This window comes from Bos mutus, chromosome 8 (assembly GCF_027580195.1).
Source record: "Bos mutus isolate GX-2022 chromosome 8, NWIPB_WYAK_1.1, whole genome shotgun sequence".
Lineage (NCBI taxonomy): Eukaryota > Metazoa > Chordata > Mammalia > Artiodactyla > Bovidae > Bos > Bos mutus.
In genome coordinates, this window is record NC_091624.1 from 26,190,363 (window position 1) to 26,202,800 (window position 12,438).

Genomic DNA, 12,438 nt, shown 5'->3' on the forward strand with positions numbered 1-12,438 from the left:
TCAGAGCACAGCTCTAATGTGTCGACTGAGGCCAGTATTTCCTTATTCGTCTTCTGTCTGGATGATCTGTTCTCTGATGTAAGTGGGGTGTTAAAACCCCCTCCTATTATTGTGTCACTACCAGCTCCTCCCTTTAAGTCTGTTACTGTTTGTTTTATGTGTTTAGGTGTGCCTATGTGGCTGCATACTGGTTGATCCCATGGTCATTATGTAATGCCCTTCTTTGTCTCCTGTGACAGTCTTTGTTGTAAAACTCTACTTTGTCTGATATAACTATCCTGACATTCTTTTCATTTTCACTTGCATGGAATAACTTTTTCCACCTTCTTACTTTCAGTCTGTGTGTGTATCCATGCTGTGTTTGTATCCATTCAGCAACTATATCTTTTGATTAGAGCTTACAGTCAATTTACATATAAAGTGATTAGTCACTTTAGTGAAAGTCACTCAGTCCTGACTCTTTGCTACCCCATAGACTATACAGTCCTTGGAATTCTCCAGGCCAGAATACTAGAGTAGGTAGACTTTCCCTTCTCTGGGGATCTTCCCAACCCAAGGATCAAACCCAGGTCTGCCGTATTGCAGGCAGATTTTTTACCACCTGAGCCACAAGGGAAGCCAAGAATACCGGAGTGAGTAGCCTATCCCTCTCCAGCAGATTTTCCCAACTCAGGAATCAAACCAGCATCTCCTGCATTGCAGACAGATTCTTTACAACCTGAGCTATCAGAGAAGTCCAATTACTGATAATAATTACTGAATTATTGCTATTTTGAACACTGTGTTTGGGCTTTTTGTGAAGTTGTTTTTTGTTCCTTTCTTCTTTTGCTCTATTCCCTTGTGATTTGATTATCATCTTAAGTGTTACATTTGGATTCCTTTCTTGTTTTGCTGCTACTGCTACTGCTAAGCCGCTTCAGTCGTGTCCGATTCTGTGCGATCCCATAGACGGCAGCCCACCAGGCTCCCCTGTCCCTGGGATTCTCCAGGCAAGAACACTGGAATGGGTTGCCATTTCCTTCTCCAATGCAGGAAAGTGAAAAGTGAAAGTGAAGTCGCTCAGTCGTGTCCGACTCTTCACGACCCCATGGACTGCAGCCTACCAGGCTCCTCTGCCCATGGGATTTTCCAGGCAAGAGTACTGGAGTGGGGTACTCTTGTTTTGTGTGTGCATCTATTATATTACTACATTTTTGGTTTGCAGTTACCATGCAGTTTAAATATATCAATATGTATGTTTTAAGTAATTATTTTAAGCTGATGATCTCTTAAGTTCAACTGTATTTTAACAACTCTGCATTTCTACCTGCCCCAATATATCACTGTTTTTGACATCATATTTTACATTTTTTATGTATCCCTTTACTACTTATTGGGGATATAGGTGATTTTACTACTTTCATTTCTTAACTTTCATACTACTTTTATATGTGGTTGATTTACTACCTTTATTATATATTTGCTTTTACCAATAGTATTTTTTCTTTAATAATTTTCATATTTCTAGTTGCGGCCTTTTTATTTACTTTTTTGAGGTGTGTTTATTACACTTGGGATAAGTAAGTGGACTATCCAACTGACTAAGATTCAAGGAGGGATGATCAGAGCTGACTTAAGAGGAGGACAGGGAGTCATATATGGAAATTTAAAAAGGATCTAAGGAGCTCCCTGGAGTAACAATGTTCATGGATCAATGAATATACAGGCCTCCTGAGTTGGTCTATTTTTAAAAAGAAAATTTGCTATCCTATTAGGTAAATTGCAAAATCAACTAATACTGTCTCCAGGATGGAGGGGATATTAGAATCCCAGAGAATGCTAAATCAGCAACCCCTTTCCCTCACTAATCTACCTGAAAAAAAAAAAAGTACTGAACAAAACCCTCTTTCATTTTTCCCAGTTTTTTTCTAGGATGAACCCTGACAGATAACTGAACAACTGCCCTTTGGATGGTGGCTGCAGAGAATTGAGCAAAGGGCCTGGGAATTCTGAAATACAGATCAGATGACATTCTTAAAACTTAATTATCTTGAGTTCTCTAACATTCTTTTACCTGTCAATATTACTAAAATTGTATCATCCCTGAAATGTTTATTACTGCAGTGAAAATCATTCTAGATTGCAATTTTTCCCCTTCTCAAATATATCACTATTTCTCCAGATTTATTTTTTCTTAATCTCATCATCCATCATGATAAAAACTTGGCCTTTTCTTTTTCTCTTTGAAAAACCCCTCCACTACTCTGTGTAAAGTTGGTTTGCTAGTGCTATAAGCTTTTCTTGTCTGTAAAAGTTTTGATCTCTACATCAAATCTGAATGAAAGCCTGTGGGTAGAGTATATTAGGCTGTAGGTTTTTCCCTTGCATCACTTTAAGTGTATCAAGCCACAACCTTCTGCTCTGCAGGGTTTCTGCTAAAAAGTCAGCTGATAACCTTAAGGGAGTTCCCTTTTAGGTAACCTGTTACTCTTCCTTGCTACTTTTAATAGTCTGTCTTTATCCTTAGTTTTTGCCATTTTAATTATACAGTGTATCTTGGTGTGATCTTTTTTGGGTGTGATCTTGTTGGGGGCTCTCTGTTCTTCCTGGTCCTTTCCCAGGTCAGGGAAGTTGTTAGCTATTATGTCTTCAAATACATTCCATTCCCTTTCCTCTCTTCTCCTTCTGGGACTCCTATAATGCAAATGTCCAGATGCTTGGTGTCCTACAAGTGTCTTAAACTGTCCTCACTCTTTTTATTCTTTTTCTGTTCCATTTCATTGATTTCCACTACTCCGGTTTTCCAGCTAACTTGTTCCTCTCTATGATCTAATCTACTGTTGATTCCTTCTAGCATATTTTTTTTTCTTTCGGTTACTGCATTCTTAAGCTCTATTTGGTCATTTCATATTTTAGAACTCTTTGTTAAAAACTTCTATATTCTCAATCTATATACATCCAATCTTTTCCCGATTTCTTTGAACATTTTTAGGATCAATTACCTTGAACTTCTTATCTGGTAAACTGCTTATCTCTACTTCATTTAGTCCTTATGGAGTTTTATCTTGTTCCTTCATTTAGAACATGTACCACTGTGGCCTCTTTTTGACTAATTTGCCATTTCTATTGCTATGTATTTGGTAGTTTGGTTACATTCCCCAACCTTGGAGAACTACTCTCTAATAGGAGACATCCTATGTGTTCCAGCAACACACTCCAACAGTGTGTTGGAGTGACATATAGTCACCAGAACTGTATGCTCAAGGGATGCCCCTCACGGGGGCTGCATGGGTCCTGCTATTATAGCAAGCTGACTACTATGAACAGTCTGGCAGGCATAGCGGGCTCCAAGTCAGCTATTTGCCAGGTCCTTACTGCTGCTGGTTGATGCTAGGCAGGGTTGGGTCACAAGGTGGCTGGCTGGACATGGGTCCCAAGGCTAGTACTGGATCACTGGTGGGCAGAGACAGGTTGTGGGGCGGGTGACTGCAGAGCTGGGGTTCCTGGATCTAATGTTGATCGGCTGGTAGGCAGAGCCAGTTCTTGACATAGCTGGATGCAGGGCCCAGGGTGTCCCAAAGCTGTTGCTGTCCTGTTGGTGTGTAGGGCTGAATCCTGGGTAGGCCTGCTGAGGGGTCCAAGATGTCTTAGAGCTAGTGTCGGCTTGCACCAGGGCAGGTCCTATGAACAAGCTGATAAAACTGGTCTGAGGTTAATACCAGTCCCTGGGTGGGCAAAGCCAGATCCTAGAGTCTTTGGCCCTGGAGGTCCTGGAGTTGGTGTATCAACCAGCTAGTGGGCAGGGCTGGGGCTGAAGGTGACCTGAACCTGCTGCCTGCCCAGTGGTTGCTAAGGTTGGTCTAAGGCTAGTGCCAGCCAACTGATAGGCAAAGTCAGGACCTGAAGTCTCTGACTGCAGGGCCCTTAAGTGGGCATCTATCACCAGCTTACTAGTGTGCAGGGCTTGGTCACAGACCCTCTGGAGGACAGAGCCAGGTCCCAGAGTACTTGTGGGCTCAAGAAGTCTTGAAGCAGCTGGCATGGGGTTGCAGAAGAGTTGCACACAACTAGCGACTTCAAAGCTGGGGGGGTAAATGAGGCTGTATCCCAGCCTAGCTGGTTGCTTTGCCTGAAGTACCCTAGTACTAGCTATGACAGGCTGGTGGGTAATAAGCTAGAGTGTGCTGTTTTGTGCTAAGTTGCTTCGGATGTGTCCGACTCTTTGCGACCCTATGGACCCTACGTAGCCTGCCAGGCTCCTTTGTTCACGGGATTCTCCAGGTAAGAATACTGGAGTAGGTTGCCATACCTTCCTCTAGGGGATCTTCCTGACCCAGGGATCGAACTCCCATCTCTTACATTTCACTGGCAAGCAGGTTCTTTACCATGAGCACCACCTGGGAAGCCCTCACAGTGCACCATCAAAGACAAAGCCAGGAGAATAAGACAATCCACGGACTGGGACAGAGTATTTGCAAACGACACATCTGATAAAGGAATGTTATCTAAAATATACGAAAAATTCACAGCTCAACAATAAGAAAAGCAATTCAATTAAAAATTGAGCCAAAAACCTTAACAAACACCTCACCAAAGAAGGGAGAAGGCAATGGCACCCCACTCCAGTACTCCTGCCTGGAAAATCCCATGAACGGAGGAGCCTGGTAGGCTGCAGTCCATGGGGTCATTAAGAGTCGGACACAACTGAGCAACTTCACTTTCACTTTTCACTTTCGTGCATTAGAGAAGGAAATGGCAACCCATTCCAGTGTTCTTGCCTGGAGAATCCCAGGGACGGGGGAGCCTGGTGGGCTGCCATCTATGGATCGCACAGAGCCACCAGACACGACTAAAGCGACTTAGTAGCAGCAGCAGCCCCAAAGAAGACATAAAGATAGTAAACAAGCCTATGAAAAGACACATCATACATCATCATGGAAATGCAAATTAAAACAATAAAGAGATACCACTACACACCTATCAGAATGGCCACAACCTGGAGTACTGACAACACCAATTGCTGGCATGGATACAAAGCAACAGAAACTCATTCACTGCCAGTGGGAAGACAAAATGGTACAGCCACTTTGGAAGGCAGTTTGGTAAATTCTTAACTAAACAGACTCTTAACCACACAATCTAGCAATCATGTTCCTTGGTAGTTACACAAAGCAACTGAAAACACATTTACTCAAAAATCTGCACACAGATGTGTACAGCATCTTTATTCATAACTGCCAACACTTGGAAGCAACCAGGATGTCCTTCAGTAGGTATATGGATAAACAAACTGTGATACATCTTTACACTGGAATATTGTTCAGCAATAAAAAGAAAAGAGCTGGCAAGGCATGAAAAAACCTGGAGAAAATGTCAATGCGTGTTACTTAGTGAAAAGAAGCCAATCTGAAAAAGCTACATATTATATGATTCCAAACATGTGATATTCTGGAAATGAAGAACTATGAAGACAGTAAAACATGGTTGCCAGAGACGGCAGAAGGGATGGACAAGACAAGCACAGAAGATTTTTAGGGCAGTGAAAACACTCTGCATAACACTATAATAATGGATACATGTCATTTTACATTTGTTCAAACCCATGGAATGTAAAACACTAATAATGAACCCTAATGTAAACATCGGAGAAGGCAATGGCACCCCACTCCAGTACTCTTGCCTGGAAAATCCCATGGACGGAGGAGCCTGGTAGGCTGCAGTCCATGGGGTCGCTAGGAGTCGGACACGACTAGGTGACTTCACTTTCACTTTTCACTTTCGTGCATTAGAGAAGGAAATGGCAACCCACTCCAGTGTTCTTGCCTGGAGAATCCCAGGGATGGGATTCTGGTGGGCTGCTGTCTCTGGGGTCACACAGAGTCAGACACAACTGAAGCTACTTAGCAGCAGCAGCAATGTAAACATATGGACTTCCAGTAATTATGATATATCAACATAGGTTCATCAGTTATAACCAATGTGCCACTCTGGTGTGAAATATTAATAATGGGGAAAAGGTTATGCATATTGAGGGCTGAGGATATATGAGAAATCTCTTTACCCACCCCTCCATTTTTGTTTTGTTTTGTTTTCTCACCCCTCCATTTTGACGTGAACCTAAAACTGCTCCTGAAAAAGTCTTTAAAAAAAAAAAAAAAAAAATTGAGTTGCTGCAACATGGACCATAACAGCCCCACAAAGCCTAAAATATCTGTCAGTCCTTTTAAGAAAAAGTTTGCTAGCCCATGGTTTAAACAAAGAGATTTGATCAAGACAGTTTTTACTTGCCCCTCAAAATCTCAGTAAGTCACCAAAAATAGACATCTTATAAGATTTATGCCCATTGAAAAGTATCACTCCCAAGTTAAGGAACCCGTGGAAGGGAAACAAGTATACTGGATCAGGATCCAGAACAGAAATGCTACCACTACAACCACTGAAAAGAAAATAGCACTACTACAAAGGAATAGTTCTTCATTTAAGAAGTCCCAGAAAGTTCCAATTTCAGATTCAATAAAATAGAAAGAGGCTGAGAAGAAACATCAAGGTAATGTTTACAACTGAACCAGTCTTAACAATCCATCCTAGCATATATATAAAGTTACAGACAGCATAAACTTTTACTTCCAAGATCAAGTTCTCTGACCATACTACTACTACTAAGTCGCTTCAGTCATGTCTGACTCTGTGCAACCCCAGAGACAGCAGCCCACCAGGCTCCCCCATCCCTGGGATTCCCCAGGCAAGAACACTGGAGTGGGTTGCAGTTTCCTTCTCCAGTGCATGAAAGTGAAATGTGAAAGTCAAGTTGCTCAGTCGTATCTCTGACCATAATGGAAAACAAATCCATGCTCTGCCTCAGAAGACATCTATCTGACCAGGTAGTTGTATGGAAGGAGAAGCAGAGGAGAACATCTAATAAAACTGCCAAGGGATAAACAAAAGGTAGGAAGGCAACAAGAACTATTTTAGAAATCAAAACATGTATGTTTTAAAACTTAGCTCTAAAAACAAAAGGTAAACAACAATAACAAAACCCCAAAGATGTCACATGGTCAAATTCTACTACTCTTTCAGTAACAGATGATTTCCCTAGATAGCACAGAAGAAGATGAAAAACTTTTCACTTTTTTCTATGAAGGTTGTAAAACCATGAGAGCGAATCAGAAAGAAAAACACAAAACACATAATTAGAAGATTCCATCTCATTTATGCTTTTATCAAAACATAAAATTAAATCCAGTGATATATATTAAAAACCACCATAACCACTAACCACAATGACCAGGTAGTATTTATTCTGGTAACATAAGGCCAGTGTAGCATCAGTAATGCTAGTAATACAATTTAGTACAATAAAAGCTGAGACAAATTCTAATAGATACCATCTTGACACATACCAAAAAGGCAGCTGACAAATTTTAACCCTTATTCGTGACTAGAAGAGTAATATACTCCAAAATGAGATGAAATATAAGAAAACTCTCTGAACTTGATAACTACTGGCAAAATAATAAATGCATTCATCATACTCAAATAACGGGATGAAGATGATCACTTCAACAACTGAATATTGCATCAAAAGCCTTAGCCAATGTGAAAATATATGAAAAGTGTTAAGATTAAAATGTTGGAAAAGGAAAAGATAAAAACAGCATTATTTATATATAAGGAACTTTTTTGCTTTCTGGAAAACACAAGAAAATTGAGAAATAACAATAATACAAGTAATAAGCTAGCATGATCCAAGCAAGCACATAAAATTTAACAAATTTCCTACAGACCTACAACAATAACCAGACTTCAACAGAAATATCAGGAAAAGATTCCATTCAAAGGAATAAGTGCTATAAAATAAGGATAAATCTGAGAGGAGAAAAAAGATACAAGACTGAAGCCAATGTGAAGAAAACTTTCTTAAAGAACATTAAAACATGAATGATGAGACACGCACATGACGAATGGAAAGATTCTGTATCATAAAAATGTTAATTCTTTTAAACAATATTTACAGAAATTCCAATCACAGGCTCATGAGACTATTTTTCCTCTTCCCTTTAAAATTAATCCTAAAAATGAATCCTAAATTCATTTGGAAGAACTGAGGTGTGAGGATTAGCAAAGAAATCTTCAGAAAAAAAAAAAATAATAATAACAATGAAGAGAACTTACTACCCTCTAGGTATATAAAGCTCCTGGAATTGAATTAGGGTGGGATATTAAGAGACAATACCTGTAATACATTTAACAACAAAAGATCAATACAAAACTGGCTTTTAAGTAAATAGTTATTAAATGATGCTATAGAAAAGGAGATGAAGAATGTGAAAAGGCAATCTACAGAAGCGGAAAGGCAAGTTTAATTTGAAAAGATATAACATTACACTAGCATCTGGGAAAGTGCAAATTAAAATGTTAAGATCTATTTTTTTTTAACTTTGGCAAACTAAAAAAGTAGCAACGTTAAATGCTGCAAGAACATGAAGAAACAGGTCCTGTCATATAATTGATGGAATATAAATTATTATAATCTTTTTGCAATTAATCTGGTAGTATTTATTAAAATGTAAAATGAACACATGATACTTAGAACTGCAATACCATATTTAGAAATCTATCTTATATATACTAACCTTCTAAAAGAATCTGTACAAAGGAATTACTATTTTATTATAAAACAACAAAAGCAGTTTAAAAAAAACATGAAAACAAAAAGCCAAAACAAAAACATCCAATGTTCAAAAAAGGTATTAATAATAATAATAAAAGCAAATTTATATGTACTAAAATATAAACCTTACAAAGAAGACTGTAATTCTAAAGAAACAGTATAATCACACTTACACAAAAAATAAATCCAAATCTGTATGTCTGTGAATCCAATTATTTAAGAAATATACTTATCTCAAACGCTTATGCCAAATTATTCTGTTTTCTAATAATTACCTCCATAAGTAACATCATCATAAATATGAGGCAGGTTTAATAACAATATATTTTTCACAATTTTTCAAATTAAACATAAACATACATTCTGTTTTACAACCAGCTATACACCGTGATTATCTAATTACGTAAATATTTTAGCCAAAGCTTATACGTAAGATGGGAAGATCCCCTGGAGAAGGGAAAGGCTACCCACTCCAGTATTCTGGCCTAGAGAATTCCATGAACTATACAGTCCATGGGGTGGCAAAGAGTTGGACAAGACTGAGCAACTTTCACTTCACAATACTTAAAAACAGTGTGCAACTTTTAAAATCCAATATTTAAGGTCACTTTAACCATGCTAAAAGAACAATTTAATTGTACTTACCAATTTCATTAATCATTGCTCTTATTTTGGAGACAAAAGGACCCACTTCACTGGAACTCATTTTGGCTCTTTCCTTAAGATCAGCACCTGCAAAGTATTTTATTTACGAATATAACCTAGTTAAAACTTTAAGGCAATGAATTGAACATTTACATAAGATTCACATAAAACTTGAAGATAGACTGGATTTATCTATCAAAGGAATCATATTCTCTAAGCTTTTCTTCCCAAAAATCAGCATCAGATTGAACAAAATACTTGCTTGTCTATACATCTACCAAGCACTGAAAGGAATGCGTCCCAAACTCTCATGTCAGGACCCCTTTATACTCTTAGAGGAAGAGGTACTGTTAAGATTATACATGTATCTATCCATAGTATTGTATTAGAAAATGAACCCAATTAAAATTTTAAATTATTTTTCCACTGAATACAAATAAATCCATTCATGTCAACATAAATGACTACACATTGATGCCACTTTCTTGGTTCCTGACAAGATGCTGGCAGTTCTATCCACCACTGCTTCTGCCCCACCAGTGCAAATGCCAACCCAATGAAACGTGCAAATCACACCTTACTGCTATGAAAACCACTGTTATTTTATGGATGCCTGACTTGGTGACTGCAGATCACATCTGAGAATCACTGACTTGAAAATATATACAAACTGACAATTTCATAATTATGAGTTTACCACAGAATCATAACTTTGGAACAGTTAATAAACATAATTACTTCCTTAAGGGATCATTTGGGGCTTCTCTCATAGCTCAGTTGGCAAAGAATCCACCTGCAAACCAGGAGACCCTGGTTCAATTCCTGGGTTGGGAAGATCCCCTGGGAAGGGAAAAGCTACCACTCCAGTATTCTGGCCTGGAGAATTCCATGGACTATAGAGTCCATGGGGTCACAAAGAGTGAGACACGACTGAGCAACTTTCACTTCATTTTCAAGGGATCGTTTCCTTTGTGGCTCAACAAAGACATTCTTTTTAGTAAAATTAAACCCTCTGAGAAAAGGTAGGTCCTCATTTAAATAAATAGACAAATAAAAAACAAAGTAAAATTACAGCATAGAAGGTACCTAACTCAGCTACCTACTCTCATACGAGCCAATTATGAGTTGATCAGGACTAGATGCAACAAGCAAGTAGCAGCTGAAGCTGACACATTCTGAGCCCATAGACTTCCTGTGGAACTGAAAACTGCAGGTGATAAAACCCATATCCTAGAACCCACATCCCCTCCTTCTGGGGCCTCCCTCCCACCCCCCATCCCTCACACCTCTCCCATCCTACCCCTCTCAGTCATCACAGAGGCCCAGGCTAAGCTCCCTGTGTTACATGGCGGCTTCTCACCAGCCAGCTATTTTACACACGGTAGTGTATATATGTCTATGCTACTTCCTCAATTCATCCCACCTTCTCCTTCCCCTGCTGTGTCCACAAGTCCCTTCTCTACGTCTATGCCTCCATTCCTTCCTTGCAAATAGGGTCATCAGTACTGGTTTTCTAGATTCCATATATATGCTTTAATATACAATATTTGTTTCTCTTTCTGCCTTTACTCTGTATAACATGCTCTTGGTTCACTCACCTCACTGCAACTGACTCAAATTCATTAAAGTGAGACATATTTATACAACAAAATGTTATGTGTGCAGCGTGAAAATGAAGGAATCAGAGTATAAATATGGATAAATCTAACAATGGTGAAGAATTTATCATTATGTAAGTACAATATATATCTATCATTATATATAATTACTGAAAGATCCACAAGATGATAATCATTTAAATAAGTTTTTAAAAGAAGAATGTTATGTAGGGACATAAAATATGCATGAAAATGATAAATTCCAAATTCAACTGATGGTGAAGTCTGGGGAGAAGGGAGAGAGATATGACTGGCAATAGACAAAGAGAACTTCAATCTCATTTGTAATATTGTCCTGCTTAAGTTAAGTGGTAGGAACTCAATATGGTGGGGCTTCCCTCATAGCTCAGTCGGTAAAGAATCCGCCTGCAATACAAGAGACCTGGGTTCAATTCCTGGGTCTGGAAGATACCCTGGAGAAGGAAATGGCAACCCACTCCAGTATTCTTGCCTGGAAAATCCCATGGACAGAGGAGCCTAACACGCTATAGTCCATGAGGTCACAAGAGTCGGACATGACTTAGTGACTAAATAAAGACTAACATGGTAGTCTTGTTTTGTGGATGTCTGATATATGTCTTCATAGTTAATTTTTTCCATGAAGAATTAAAATTTAGCATCAAAGAAAAATGTTAGTAGTGCCAAAGGAATTCTAAACTAGTAGGATATATTTGTTAAAGAAATAATGGTTCAATTTACTATCATGTAACATGAAAAATACAATTTTAAATTGAGAATATAAAATGTTGCCCAGTGCATGTTAGGTAACACATATTGGCTAATAAGTAGCTAAATGTAGTATGATATGAGGGAAGGGAATAGACAGAAGAGGAGCCAAAGCCATGAAGTAAAAGTTGACGGGACAGATAGGGACTCTGAGGAAGCAGTCTTGAAGGAGCCCTCGTAACTGAATCATGGGATCCTTCATGTCCTTGGACCCCAGGGCACCACTAGGGTATCCTCTAACACACTAACTAGAGCTCCAGTTGGGGGGTCTTACCAACATCCTGATCCTGTGACCATGCAGCATGCTTGAAAACCACACTCAGGTTAAAAAGACAAAGCTGCTAGAAACCATGCCAGGAGCTAAAGGGAATCAAGGTTTTCTCTTGACATATGTAGCCCATTTAACTGCACACCAGTCCCAGCAGAGAAGTATAGAAGATGTGTCTGATTATGGAATGCAGCTTTATCCACACAACTGTGTGAGACAGAAAATGAAATGGGGAAAGAAACTAACTGCCAATCTAGAATTCCAATCTAATCAAACCTATCCTTCAAAATGATGGCGAATAAAAACATTTTACACGCCAACTCACAGACACCTCCTCAAACACACCAGCAGGCCCACGCTAAAAGAAGCACTACAGGGAATTCACTTCAGGCAGACTATGAGAGTAGCGTTTTAAAACTTACTTTATACTGCTTATAAGAGATATTCTTAAAATATAAGGGTACTGACTGGCTAAAGTAAAAGTGTAAAAA

At 38.9% G+C, this 12,438-nt stretch overlaps 1 protein-coding gene across 6 annotated transcripts in view; it reads right to left on the reverse strand.

Annotated features, from left to right (window-relative positions):
* Window positions 1-12,438, reverse strand: part of AUH (AU RNA binding methylglutaconyl-CoA hydratase) — a 185,071-nt gene that overhangs the window by 112,484 nt on the left and 60,149 nt on the right. For 5 of the 6 annotated variants that reach the window (XM_070375232.1, XM_070375233.1, XM_070375234.1 and 2 more), the window contains one exon: window positions 9,296-9,382. The exons of the other annotated variant lie outside the window; for it this stretch is intronic. In XM_070375232.1, the coding sequence (XP_070231333.1) occupies window positions 9,296-9,382 (87 nt within the window). The remainder of the gene's footprint in view (window positions 1-9,295; window positions 9,383-12,438) is intronic. 6 annotated transcript variants of the gene reach the window in all.